This window comes from Zophobas morio, unplaced genomic scaffold (assembly GCF_036711695.1).
Source record: "Zophobas morio isolate AGI-343-1 ecotype UQ-CSIRO unplaced genomic scaffold, CSIRO_AGI_Zmor_V1 ptg000026l, whole genome shotgun sequence".
Classification (NCBI taxonomy): domain Eukaryota; kingdom Metazoa; phylum Arthropoda; class Insecta; order Coleoptera; family Tenebrionidae; genus Zophobas; species Zophobas morio.
The window spans coordinates 1822058-1835473 of NW_026972131.1; the positions used below are offsets into that span (position 1 = coordinate 1822058).

Here is a 13416-nt window from a genome sequence, read left to right on the forward strand (position 1 = left end):
TCAACAATGTTGGTCAGCTAAAAGTATTTATGAGTTTTATGACCCACAGTACCTGGACTGATTACCTGTAAGGGTCGGACGGCAAGGCTCCCTGCTGTGTAAAACTCAGCCATTTATTGAAACGGAAAACTTTGTAAATAGGGTTGCCTAGTTTCACTTTATTTTCATTAGTCAGTATTTTTTTTTTAAGCAAATATTTTGATAAATATAAATTTTAAACAAAAATGACCGGGTCTTCCCCATAGAGCTCAATGTTGTCTTTGCACTGATATAAAAGTTGAAGCGAAACATGCTCTCTCCTCGTCTAAAAATGCAATTTCCTTCGAAGAATGAACCATTAATTAAACACTAAACAATCACTTATTTTAAAAAATATTGTGTCTTCCGCAGAGATTTAGACATAATCTATCAATTGAAATGTCGATTTTTTTTCAAAGTTGAAATTACGCCCGTAAAATGAAAATGTATTTAGCTCATTTTTCGGTCTGCTACTGGGCACCCTTAAGTTAATTTGTTAAAAGTTGTTACACAATTTTGACTTTTTCCCAAAAATCTTGACATCTGTACCTAGAATAAACAATCAAGACGAATTCATAAAGCACAAGCGTATATTTTAAAAATTTAATAAATTTACAATGTAAAATTTTGAGATGGCATCATCAAATTCTTGATGATCCTAAAATCTCACATCAGTCCAGTGGTTTCGAAAACGCGGGACCCACTTTTTTATATCTTAGGAGCTACAAAATGTGGACAAAACAATAAGTTTTGTTCAATCACCACATTTAGAGTGGTAATTTTTTCGATGATATGCTCCATTGACGTCGTACCCTAGGTGAGGAACTGAAGAGGGAACTCCAGGAGTTACCCCAAACTGGGAAAATGTGTTGGAATAAAGTTTAAATTTCTGAATTACCCCGTTTATTACTCACCCGCAGTATAAAAATGAGGACATGAACAACAGTACAGTAAATAACTATTTTGAAATAATGATTTTGGCATCGTACGTATTTGACACTTCACTTGATCATAAATGTCAAAATCAAACTAAACAAGGAACACAGTCACAAGGTCGTAACAAGAAAATAAATTCCATGGTCTACTCGAGCCCTTTTTTTCGATCTTATAGTACAGTCGTAGCAATTGAAAAGTACCAAACTGCATAAAATTATAGACATGCGTAACTTATAACTATATTTACATATAGTTCATCAATAAATTAACTTCCTTTGGAGTATCTTTTCCAAAATTTCTTCACATCATCATGTGCAGATTTATTAATAATTAACGTTCTTTTCTCCTTGTTGCACCAAATCAGATAACCGTTTGTTTCTGCATATTCTTTCAATATATTAAAGTCAGCCTGAAATAAACATTAATAAATAAAACAAAAACATACAACGGTTTGTTAAACAAAAAAACAATCCCCACTGTGTCACCACTAGGAACAGTGTCAAAAATTACTAATATGACTTGCAGTGGAGATTATTAATTGTAAATCAGAAATACCTGTGATAAAAATTGACTATACAAAACTCCTTCTGAATAGGCCAACCGGTTACGCTCGATTTCCCACAGTTTAATCTGATCAACCACAGTAGGTGGCAAAGGTTGTTTCACTTCACCTTGTAGCATCTGCGTATGCGCATGTTGTTTAAGATAACCTATTATTTGATCGGCAGTGATACCGCCTTTTAACGCTTGTCTTATGGAGTCGCGTGTTATTACCCCAACCACTAAATTTGGAAATCTTAAAAATAACCATGTTATATTCTTGATTAGCAAAACTTTTACAATTACCTATACAACAATTCTGTAAATAAGCCAATCAAAGCAACTTGAAGGTTGGAATCGGTATATGCGTATACTCTATAGTTAGTTTCTACAACAATATTACCTTTTGGCGTATCTTCTTCTAAAACTGGACCTTCACTGTTCTGCATTGATGTTATATTTAAAGCTAAGCGCGTTGGATAAAACCGTCCCACTTTTCTCTAAAAAACGACCAATCAGAGAACTACAAGTACACAAATGCGTGATACAAACTTTTCGCTGATACACCAAACCAAACTCGCGCAGATGTTGTAAGAATATTAGAAGTCCAGGACTCATACCTTCCGTGCTGTAGTCCTACGTCACAGTTAAATACTAATACAAGTGTATTATTACTAAATGAAACGACCTACTTTACCCAAAGTGCTGAATGACAGCTGGAACAAAAACGTTAAACATTCGACAAGATTTAGTCCCCGTTGTTCGACGGTGTCCAAATACTGAAGTAAAAAATGCCACACTTGTGCCTGGCGATCTAACAAAAGAAACTGAAAACCCTGACGCGTTATCACAGGGCTTCCATCGTCCTCGTCTCTGTGAAAAAAATGTTCTTGGGTAAAAAAAAGAGGCGCAGACAAATTTTTATACCTTTTCATCAAACCCGCGTGTAATAAAATTCGTACAGCATCTGCTGAGATGCCTTCTTGTTGTTGTGATCCCACCATATAGTGTAACACACACTCCCATCTTTCCAATGAATAAGCATCAAGAAATGATACGTCTCTAGCCTTACTGTCAACCTCCAAAGCTGAAGACATACTCCATGGTTTTCCACTAAAAAATTGCATAAAAATGTGCAACCATAAATGAACGTTTGCACATACCCTCCAAGTAAAGCTAGTTTAAGATTTCTTTTAAATGTTACTGAGAGAATCCAACCTAACAATCCACCAGGAATTGCTGCTTCTTGCCACACTGAAAGTTCACTTAGAACTTTGCTTACATAAATGTGTTCTCTGCAAGAACAATAAAATAAGAACTGATTATTTTTTTCCTTAATTACAAATCTTTTTAAAATGAAACCTAATTTGTATTCATTAACATACTTTGAAAAAGCCTGAGCACCCCATGAAGCTACAACTGCTTGAGGAACTGGTTGTTCAACAAATAAGATACGTATTACATACTGTCTTGCCAGCTCTGGTAATTCTCTGCAAAAAAGACAGGATTTTACACATAGTTCCGGAATATGATCATTCACACTTTACCTGTACACAGCTAAACAAATCGTTGGGTGATTGTAGAGTTTTTCTAAAGTCGATCTTGATCTTGTTTTTAGGTAATCATATAAATTTTTACATTCCAAATTTATTGGTTTAACTACAAGTGAGTTCTGACTAGAACTACCATTTTCGCTATCAGCCATGTAAAAAAACTTAAATAACTGTCCTTAAATTAAAAAAAAAAGTAAAAAAAACCCGGTACGCAGAGGCTTCGAAATTTTATAATTTCAACAAATGTTTTTATTAACCATTATTGAATCACTGCAAGAACTGTCATAAGTAGGGTTATGTTTTCTTTTTTCAATCAAGCCGCTTCGAAACCACAGCATAATATAAACCCAGCGAATTCACTCAATCCACAGAGCGAATCTGCGCCATCGCGGTAATGGAACGACAGGTTTGACAGCACTGTCAAAACTTGACCAGCTGCGAAATACCCGGTGTCTGGAAAATGACGGATTAACTCTTCACGTTATGTACGAGGGTTTCGGGAATCCCAAAAAGATAATAAAAAAATCTTTATGATGTATGTAGATTACAAAAAAAATCTAATTTTATAAAAGTAAAATTTGCAACACTGCAAGCATGATTTTGGGCTCAAGTGCTTGAATTAAATCGACAAATTTTTAAAAGTTATGGTGACCGAATTTGAATCAAATTTTCAAATAAAAAAATCGTTAAACATAGCAACCATGTGCACGTTAACGCTTTGTGGGTAGTTGGTAGCTCTTAGGGGATTCTAGTTAGAAGGTTGGTAGGGGACAAGATGGCCAAAGCGTCACTTCTGGTAACTGGGTTAGTTTAGTTGACTTTCTGTGCAGCTAATTCATGCGGCGTTCTAACGCAAAAAAGTGTTTTTTTTTTTACCAACGCCGACACTTGTAAATTTAATTCATTGTTTGTAAATTCACAGTTTATGTTAGGATTTTAATAGTTAACCGGTGCTAACACAATTTAACGGACACTCGCTAGGAGATTTCATGAAATTCACGGATCAGGACTCATTTAATTTTATTTGTCTAGTTATGACTAAGGTTACATTATAACAATTCTTAATTTCTCACACAAGGTCGCTAATAGTTCATTAACGGCAGTTAAATTAACAAAATTCATAATATCGTGAACTGACAGGGGGGGGGGATTAAAGATTTCTCTTCTTAGACAGTTATCATCGTTTTTATCACCGTTATCATCATTACATCACCGAGGCATTTCCTCGCAACGTTAAAAATAATAATAAATAATATTTTTATTTGCACAAGTTTATTTCACACCAGATCTTTTGTTTTTTATAAATATTTGCTAGTTTTTTTATGTAAATATTTTGTTGATGAATGTTTCCATCATATAAATTATGTTTATTGCTCTTTTTGAAACTTTGACACTTGTTCAGTTGTAGTTTAATATCAGAGTTATAAGAGTTGAACATTTAAGTGGAATTGAGGTTAAATAACACAGAAACACGTGGTGGAAGCTGAGTGCACGGTTTCTAGTCGAGCTGGCGAGATTTATCGCGCCATCTGCACAAAAGATGCAGGTTAGAATAGAATTGAGGGACGGTCGAGATGACGTAACGCTGTCGGCTTCTACCCCATAGCCGGCCTGTTCGTCTTGGCATGTTCTTCGTGCTGGGCGGCAGTGCTTGCGATAGATAGAATCACCGTCGTAGGTAGGAGAACAGCCACGACCGGGAGCCCCAAACTACTTTCATTTAAAATTCATTCAAAGTTTTTTTTTAGGGCTGAGCATTAAGGGGTGTCCTCACCCGACACAACTTACTCGCAGCTTTTTTCTTTTTTTTGTTAGTAGAGGAATAAATAATTTTGTATCCTCCATACATTTTGTGTTTTCTTTTGCGGTACTTTTCCAACTTTGGGGTCCACCATTTGCATCTGAACGCATCCCGCCATTTTTCAAAAACACAACGTAGGGTTCCATTTTGTTAGACGATCACAGCCAAGGCCAAATTTTGAATTTTTGAATTTTTCGCGGGTCTTTCAAACTTTTTCAAGTGTCAATTTAAGGCGGGAAGTGTTGGTAATCACAAAATAAACCAAAAAAAAAAAATTGATAGAAAATTATAAACCAAAGCAAAACCAACAAAAGAAAAATCGATTAAAGCATAACCAACTAAACACTAGAGAAGATGTTTAAAATTCCTGCTTTGTGTATATAGGTAAGCTCGTAATGTTACCAAATTTTTATTATTTTTTATGAAAGTTAGTCATCAGAACTAAGATAAAACTGATTTTGGCAAATGATATACCCTCTAAGAAAAGCGAGGGTGGGTGGGTGGGTGGGTGGGGTTAATACCTGCTAAGATAAAACTGATTTTGGCAAATAACATATCTTCTAAGAAAAAAGAAGGCGGGTGGGCGGGGCTAATACCAGCTAAGATAAGACGGATTTTGCCAAATAAGATATCTTCTAAGAAAAGAGAGGGGGAGGAGATAACACAGATTTTGACTTTTTGGTCCATTTTTCAACTATGTTCGAAAATTAGTTGATGACATTTTTTTGTAGATCTCGATATCCAGAAGTCATTTTCGCCTTCGTTTCTTCGAAAATTTCTATAGTTTATCTAAAATCACTAACTGAAATACAACAATTTTTAGACTTTCGTCAAGATACCTCTCTATAAAAATTTTGTAGATAAAAAAGAAAATTATTATTACTTTTTGTTCCATTATTCTATAATTAGTTTCCATTCCCACTCGAGAGAAGAACATAATTATCCCCGCCCGCCCACCCTGTCTCCTTTTTCAGTGATTGATTTTATGCGAACTGAATGAAATGAATGATTTTATACTGAACAGAAACAAAATAAGTAGTTAGAATGAGAAGAGGGTGGGTGGGCGGTGCTAGTATTTGCTAAGATAATAATGATTTTGACAAATGACATATTTTCCATTAAAATATAGGGTGGGTGGGTGGGCCTAGTACCTGTTAAGATAAGACTGATTTTGGCAAATGACATATCCTCTAAGAAATGTAATTACATTATTATAAAAAAGGACACTAGAGGCTCCAAAGCACTTTCAAATTCTTTCCTCAAGATTGTTTTTAAATTTAAAAAAAAACTGAGTCTCAAAATTAACTCAAAAACAGGTCAGTATGGATAATAAGTGCAAAGGCAGTTTGTGTTTCTACTGGTGAGAGATGAAAAATTAAATTATTTTTAGAGAGTCACAGACTTTATTTTGTAACTTTAATGTAGCGGCTAAAGCTTAAATGTTTTTGAAAAATTATGTATAAATATATATCTATTTTATCTATTGTTCTGTATATTATTCATCAACTGCCGAAATTACTACCTCTGGTGAAACAACTAAGAGAAGAAATATCTCAGTCTTTAAGGACTTAAATAAATCTAGTTCGGCAAATTTGACCACTATTAATCAGGATAATAATCTTCTTTCAACAACCGCTTTTGAGGAAATAAGACGTGAAATATCTACGCGCAATAAAAGAGCAAATAACTTTATTTTATATCATTCTAAAGACCAATTTGGTTCAACACGAGATACGATTGAGCACGATATTTGTTTGGTCAAAAAAATGCTTGCTGATTTGAACATAAAAGAACAAGAAATAAACCTTATAAGATTAGATAAATTCGATAGGACTACGCAGTCCCTTTCTCGTCCAATTAAGGTACAGCTGTCTTCTAAACATAATGTTCTTACTGTTTACTGTCATAAATAAATTTAAAACTAAAGGAATCCCCCAACTGTCTCGTTTTCTGTTTCTTTTGCTTCTGGTATTTCGAATGCCAATATAGCATTAACTAGTAAAGCAAGTTGTATGCAACATTTTATAAATATTCTTCACTCTACTCAGTATAACCATATACAGAATTGTGATAATAAACTACTGGACTTGGTTCTGTCTAAAACAAACTTTGACCTTTCTGTTTCACGTCGTTTTCCACTTGTTGCTGAGGATCCATATCATCCTGTTCTGAATGTCAATGTAAATATTTGTGGTCCTACTAAATTTCATTCTTTTCCTTCAAATAACCAGAAAAGTTATAACTTCAGGAAGGCTGACTTTGTATCATTATAAGTACATATAACACTCTTTGCAATACTGACTGGTCCTACTTAGCACATTTTGTAAATGATGACGCTGAGGACTCCTTCTATGCATTATTACATCAAATATTAAACGATTTTGTTCCTAAAACAAAAAAAAGTATGGTTTTCGGTTGAGATTAAATCTTCCCTGAAAATGAAAGAATACTATAGGAAAAAGTGGCTGAAAACCAAGAATTATAAATTTTGTTTGTTTAAATATAGATATTGTATTTTTGTTATATGTTTGTCCTATAATAGGCACAGTAATAGCATTGTTTAAGTATAGAACTGGAAACTCGAGAAACTGAAAAATCTAGAAATTTAAAAATTAAAATATGAAAAAGTTGAAAAATTGAGAAATTGAAATAAAAAACAAAAAACTGAAAATCCAAAAATAAAAAATAGAAAAATCTAGAAGTCGAAAAATGAAAGAATCGAGATGTTGAAAAAATATCAAAACTGAAAGAAATATCCAAAAATTGAGAAATCGACAAACCAATAAAGCGAAGTCGAAAAATCAAAGAATTGAAGAACTGAAAAATGGAAACTTTGAGAAGTGGGAAAATCAAAAATAGATTAATTGAGAAATCAGAAAACTGAAAATTTAACGCAAAAATTTGAAAAATTCAAAAATTTAAATACTGAAGAACTGAAAAGTCAAAAAATCGAGAAATCGAAAAAACTAAAATTTAAAACAATGATTAATTAAAATATCGCAAAATTGAAGAATCGAGAGATCCAATTCAATTTGAAAAATTGAAAAATTGGAAAATCCAGAAATTGAAAAGCTCAAAAGAAAAAAATCGAAAAACCGAGAAATCCAAAAATCGATACATCGAAAAATTCAAAAACTGAGACTTCGAGAAATCGAAAAATCGGAGGATCGAGAAATTGAGGAGTCGGAAGCCGAAAAGGAAAGTTAAAAATTGAAAAATTGAGAAATTGAACAATCAAAACAACGAAACATCTGAATTCGATAAATTGAGAAATTAAAAAATTGAATAATCGAAAAATTTTAAAAAAGAAAAACTGGAAAATCAAAAATTAAAATTCAAAAAATGGAAAAATTGAAAAATTGAAATATAGAAGAACTGAAAACTCGAGATATCGAAAAACCTAGAATTTTAAAAAATGAAATATTAAAACATCGAAAAGTTTAAAAATTGAGAAATCGAAGCATTAAACAGTCCCAGAATTGAAAAATCTAAAGTTTACAATAAATTGAAAATCCAAAAAGGAAAAAAGCGAGAAATCAAAAAAAATCCATCAATTCAAAAATCGAAAAGTCGAAAAATTGAAAAAATGAAAAATCTCATAACTGAAAGAAATATTCAAAAAATTGAGAAATTAAAAAATTGGAAAATTGAGAAATCGAAAATCTAAAAAAGCAAAATTGAAAAATCGTAATCTTAAAAAATCGAAAAATTGAGGAATTGAAGATGTGAAAAATCGAAACTTTAGGAAATCCAGAAATGGACAAATAAAAAAAATACTTTAGAAATCGGCAAAAATTGAAGAGGACAAAAATTGAGAAATCGTATCATTGAAACATCGTAAGATTGAGAAATCGAAAAATAAAAAAATTGAGAAATAGAAAATTTAAGGAATGGAGGAATCGGAAAAGCCCAAAATTGAAATATTGAAAAATTGAGACATTTAAAGTTGAAAAATCGAGAAATCATCAAGCCGAAAAATCCCAATAGCGTATTTAGGTATAAATCACAAGATCAGGACTATTCTACTTTTAAAATTTAAATACGTACATAACATTATAAATTGGAAAATGTTGATTTTTTTTTCCAAAAATCTTGACGTCTAAGGTGAAAACTCGACACGGATGCATAAACCGTAAACGGGGCGAAACTACAATTTTACTATTGTAAAATTTGGAGATTGCGTCATTTCATTGTTCGTGACAAATTTTGGAGAGTGTAATTTGATAATACAATTTGAAATGTAAATTTTGGCATTCGGGAAGATTATGTATTAAATCGTTAAGATGTTCAAGAACTTTGTTCACTTATTCGTTGTAAAGTCCAATGGTCGAAATGGGTTAGTTCTTCGTAGTGGATGTGTATCACATCAACTCTAACGAATATCGGTTTATAGATAAATCGCTTAAAGCCGATATTGGCCTGAGTGTGCTTTGGTCTGTAGATCAAACAAGTTCTCAGGCGACGAAAAATTGCATGTGGAGGGAGACTTCGGATTACAAATCGTGCCAAGAAAGACATATTTGGGAGAGATGGATTTTCAGGTGCTTGACCAGCGGTAATTTTAAATTGTTTGCTGTCGTTCGCGAAGTGAAGAACACAATTTCATTAAAATGATAATTATAAAATTATCATAATCACTATTGGTGTTAATTAACACAAAATCGCGCGCAAGTTATCAGTTGATTTCGTTAATAAATTCATAGAAACCTATATGGGATTTTTTCATGCCTTAGAAAATTAAAAAGTAAAAAATACAATAACAAAAATTTTAAAATGCGGTTTACGAAAAATTAGTTGACCTGTGCAAAGAAGAAAATTTTGGAAACGCTGACAAATATGACATCTTAAAAAAAATAACACTTGAAGAAGTGCTTTCGGCGTAATATTTTTGATGCGCGCGTGAACAAAATACTCTATGTCAGTGTGCAGTGCGCAAAGAGTTAACTGTGCAGATCTAGCCGAAAATCCGAAAACCAAATCGCTGTGTGTAGGGCCAGCATAACGGAAGTAATAAATCATCCCATCGGTTGAAGAACGTTGGGTCGGTGCACTGATGTCGGTGTTATATCCCGAGAGGGGCCCAATACACCCAATAAAATGGAACAGACAAAATAAAGCTTCAAACATGATTATTTTTATACTAAAATTCTGAAGTTTATAAACTGCACATTTTTTTTATTTATTTATTTATTTTATCTTGTTTTCGAACTATAATAAACATTTCAAACAATGTCTGTAACTTATTTTAATGTAAATTATATGCATGTGGTTAACAAAATCAGATGTAATATTAGTGTGATTTTGACCTTATTCTAGATTTTATTACAGCAGAACGGCGTATCCTTTTTAAATTTTAGAAGTTACGGAAACTAGTTCAAGAAACAATTAGTTATCTCGTATTTTTGGCACAAAATCTACCAAAATGTCCGATAACAGCAATTGTTTTTCATAGAAACAAACAGTCTTCAAAGCAGCCTTTAACAACCCGATACTACAAACATGCCTCTTAAGTTCTTTATGCGTTTTTTTCTCTCTTGTTATTATTTGTAATTTAACGCCGAAAGTTTATGTCATTCTGTTATTTACTTTGAACATATATTTTCATTTTGTGTTAATATTTTTGTAACACCACGAATCTAAATTTTACTTAAAATCTTATTTTACTTTAATCTTGTAAAACTAAACAATTATACCAGTTTAAAAACCCTTGGAAAGTTTCTGTCAGTCTTCAGATATAGTCAAATAAAAATATGCGTCAAATTCATTTAAATTCAATTCTTTCTTATCACGTTACAACGCGTTGCTTCATATTTTTTATGTCAAGTATATTTTCATATTTTGTACATATATGTTTATACACATTACTGTTTACGGAACAATGTTAATTATGTATTTATGGATAACTCCTCGTATAAGAGCAGAGTGAAGGGTGTTTGCCTTTGCCAATGTTTGATGGCGCCATCTGATTTAGAGTAAAATAAACCTAAAACGTTCGCTCACTGTAGTGAAAATGCGCGTTGACGAAAAAATTGTCCCACGCCCCCTGGATTCCTTGTCCTAAAGCTCACTATTTAGGCGAAGTAAAATTTGTATTAGGTTGTCCAACTATAATATACTTAAACAATGGTAATAGGTTACTTTTGGACAAATAAAGATTATTATTATTATTATACTGTCTGTAAAATATTCCACATTTTTTATACTGTTTGTATCTTTTTATATGTTGCTTTCAAAACCCTATTTTGGCGTTTTGAAACTAGCATAAAAAATGCACAATATTTCTCCCTTTAATTATAAAAAAAAAAACATCAGCAACATTTCCTTTCAAATTTTGCGCCGGTTTTAGTTCCATACCGCATCACTAGAGGCGTACTTTGGAGAACTGTCAACCCTGTCAAGTCAAGACCTGTTCTGTGACTTCTGTGTTGGAGACCGTGGTCTATTATGGGGCTATTCTATGATTGTTAATCATATTCTACAGTTTTAATCTTTTAATTATCTGCAAGTGTTTGCAAATACGTAAAATTAGGTTAATTCAGTGATATAGCGTTAGTTTTATAAAAACTGCAAAAAAGAGGCGACAAACAACGTTAAATCTGTTAACAATGCCTGCCGCCGTGGACAATAACAAACCCGATCGTTCGGAACAAATGTGGAAAGTCTTAAAAGCCCACATTTTGCGGGAACGAGCACGTAAGAAACAAGAAAGGGAAGCCGAAGTCGAAGAAGAACGTCTTCGTAAAGAGCGAGAAGCCCGGGAGCAACAAGATGTCATGACACTGGGCGAAACACGCGAACAAATCTCACAACTTGAAACGAAGCTACAAAAATTGAAAGAAGAGAAGCATCAGTTATTTTTGCAGCTGAAAAAAGTTTTAAATGAAGATGACAACAGAAGGCGGCAAAAAGAAAATAAGTATGTAGTATAATGTAAAGGAATGTGGTACTAGTTCCAATTGTAGTGATGTTTTAGCAATACAAGCTCTGCCTGCTGGAATCGTTCACCAACAGCTGTACATTTCGCCAACGGTGCCCAGAAATGCAGCTGTTCCACAACAACAGAACACTTTTAAGACTGCTATTAAGCGACCTCGCAGTCCTAGCCCACAACCAGCAGTATCTGTTTCATCATATCATCAAGGTTATGGGTATAAACCATCACCAGTTGGAACTACAGCATATCAGAATTCTCCACAAAGTGAGTTATTAGTTTTACTTTTAATGTATAATAAACTTTTATTTCATTTCTAGAAGATGATGGTAGACGCAGCGAGTTAGTGAGGGCCGTATTATGGAACAGTAAGTTCATTTTATCTATCATTTTCTAGTTTTTGTCAGAAACATCCAACTTTAATTGTTGTACATTGAAAACAATTCATATTCTATTTCAGAGACGCCACAATATCCCAGTCAACCAGCTACATTTTACTCAGTGCCTCCACAAGATATATCCATGTACTATCCTATAGGATCAATAGCATCAAGAGAGCCCACGAGAAATGTTTATGAACCTCCTAGACCACAAGCTTATCACCTTGAGCAGAAATTACCAGAACATTACTCATTAAGAGCCCCATCATCACATACGCATGTTATTCATGGGAGTTCTATACCCCTTAGTCCAGCTCAACCAGCAGCAAAAACTGGTAGCATTACCGCTGGTTATCCTGTAAGGAGTCAGCAGCAGTATCAACAATCTCCCCCAGCCTCTTTGTATACAGCGCAAAATAGACCATTATATCAATCACCAAATACTCCATTAAACTATCCCACTAGGGAGTAAACGTGAATGACAATTGCGCAATTTAATAAATTTTGTTAGAACTTGTAATTTAATTAATCATATTTATGTTTATAAATACTGCAAAAATGTTGTTAACTAAGTTAACTGTAACAAACAAGAAACACTTTAGTTTTACTGTATATTGTGCAACTTTTAAAGTTGTATAGATTTACACAAGATGTTAAGAAATGTATGCAAAATTGCAAAATGAAATAAACCCAGTGCATATAACACTTCTAAATCTCTGTTGAATGGTAAATTTGTCTAAGAAAATATCGGTTTTGCAATTACGCTCCGCCCCTCAGTCTGACAACCAATGAAAAATTCATCACGATTGAGATCAAGAGGTGGGGCTTCTCTTTACTTAAGAACATATTTCACATGGTAATTTCTCGTAGAAAAATAAGGATTTTACAATTAAGCTCCACCTCTCGGCTTACGACGAATAAAAAAATCGTCAGAATTGAGATTGGGTGGGTGGGCGGGGCTTATATTTTGCCTTTTATTTTTCTTAATATCCATGGCCATCTTCTCACAACAAGAAACTTAAAGTACGGTTAAAATAGTACATTTTTGCAAGGAAATATGGATTTTGTAATTATGAAGCGAAGCCTAATTAAAAATCGATATTTCCTTACACAAATTTTTCATTTTAAACATGTTTTAAGTTTCATGTTGTGAAAAGAAGTCGACACATATTAAAACAAAAAGGCAGAATGTAAGCCCGCCCACCCACGCTGTCTCAATTGTGATGATTTTTTGATTTGCCGTAAACCAAGGAGGGG

The 13416-nt window shown here is 33.2% G+C and overlaps 2 protein-coding genes across 3 annotated transcripts; one reads left to right on the forward strand and one right to left on the reverse strand.

The window, feature by feature from the left end:
- Window positions 1-747: 747 nt before the first annotated feature.
- Mrn (marionette) lies at window positions 748-3416 on the reverse strand. Of its 2 annotated transcripts, XR_010281673.1 has the most exons (10): window positions 3042-3416; window positions 2880-2984; window positions 2658-2789; window positions 2422-2607; window positions 2187-2367; window positions 2047-2130; window positions 1801-1994; window positions 1510-1750; window positions 933-1363; window positions 748-874 (listed from the first exon to the last, which is right to left on the reverse strand). XR_010281673.1 is itself a non-coding variant. In XM_064065273.1 (9 exons), the coding sequence occupies exons 1-9, from the start codon at window positions 3197-3199 to the stop codon at window positions 1220-1222; spliced, it is 1425 nt and encodes a 474-aa protein (XP_063921343.1). In that variant the 5' UTR covers window positions 3200-3416; the 3' UTR covers window positions 905-1219. The 2 variants fall into 2 exon arrangements, 1 of the variants encoding a protein (XP_063921343.1); XM_064065273.1 differs by lacking the exon at window positions 748-874 and having other exon boundaries at window positions 905-1363.
- Window positions 3417-11232: 7816 nt separating this feature from the next.
- LOC135136151 (uncharacterized) lies at window positions 11233-12862 on the forward strand. Its single transcript, XM_064065291.1, has 4 exons — window positions 11233-11764; window positions 11811-12046; window positions 12100-12147; window positions 12240-12862. The coding sequence occupies exons 1-4, from the start codon at window positions 11454-11456 to the stop codon at window positions 12629-12631; spliced, it is 987 nt and encodes a 328-aa protein (XP_063921361.1). The 5' UTR covers window positions 11233-11453; the 3' UTR covers window positions 12632-12862.
- Window positions 12863-13416: the final 554 nt, after the last annotated feature.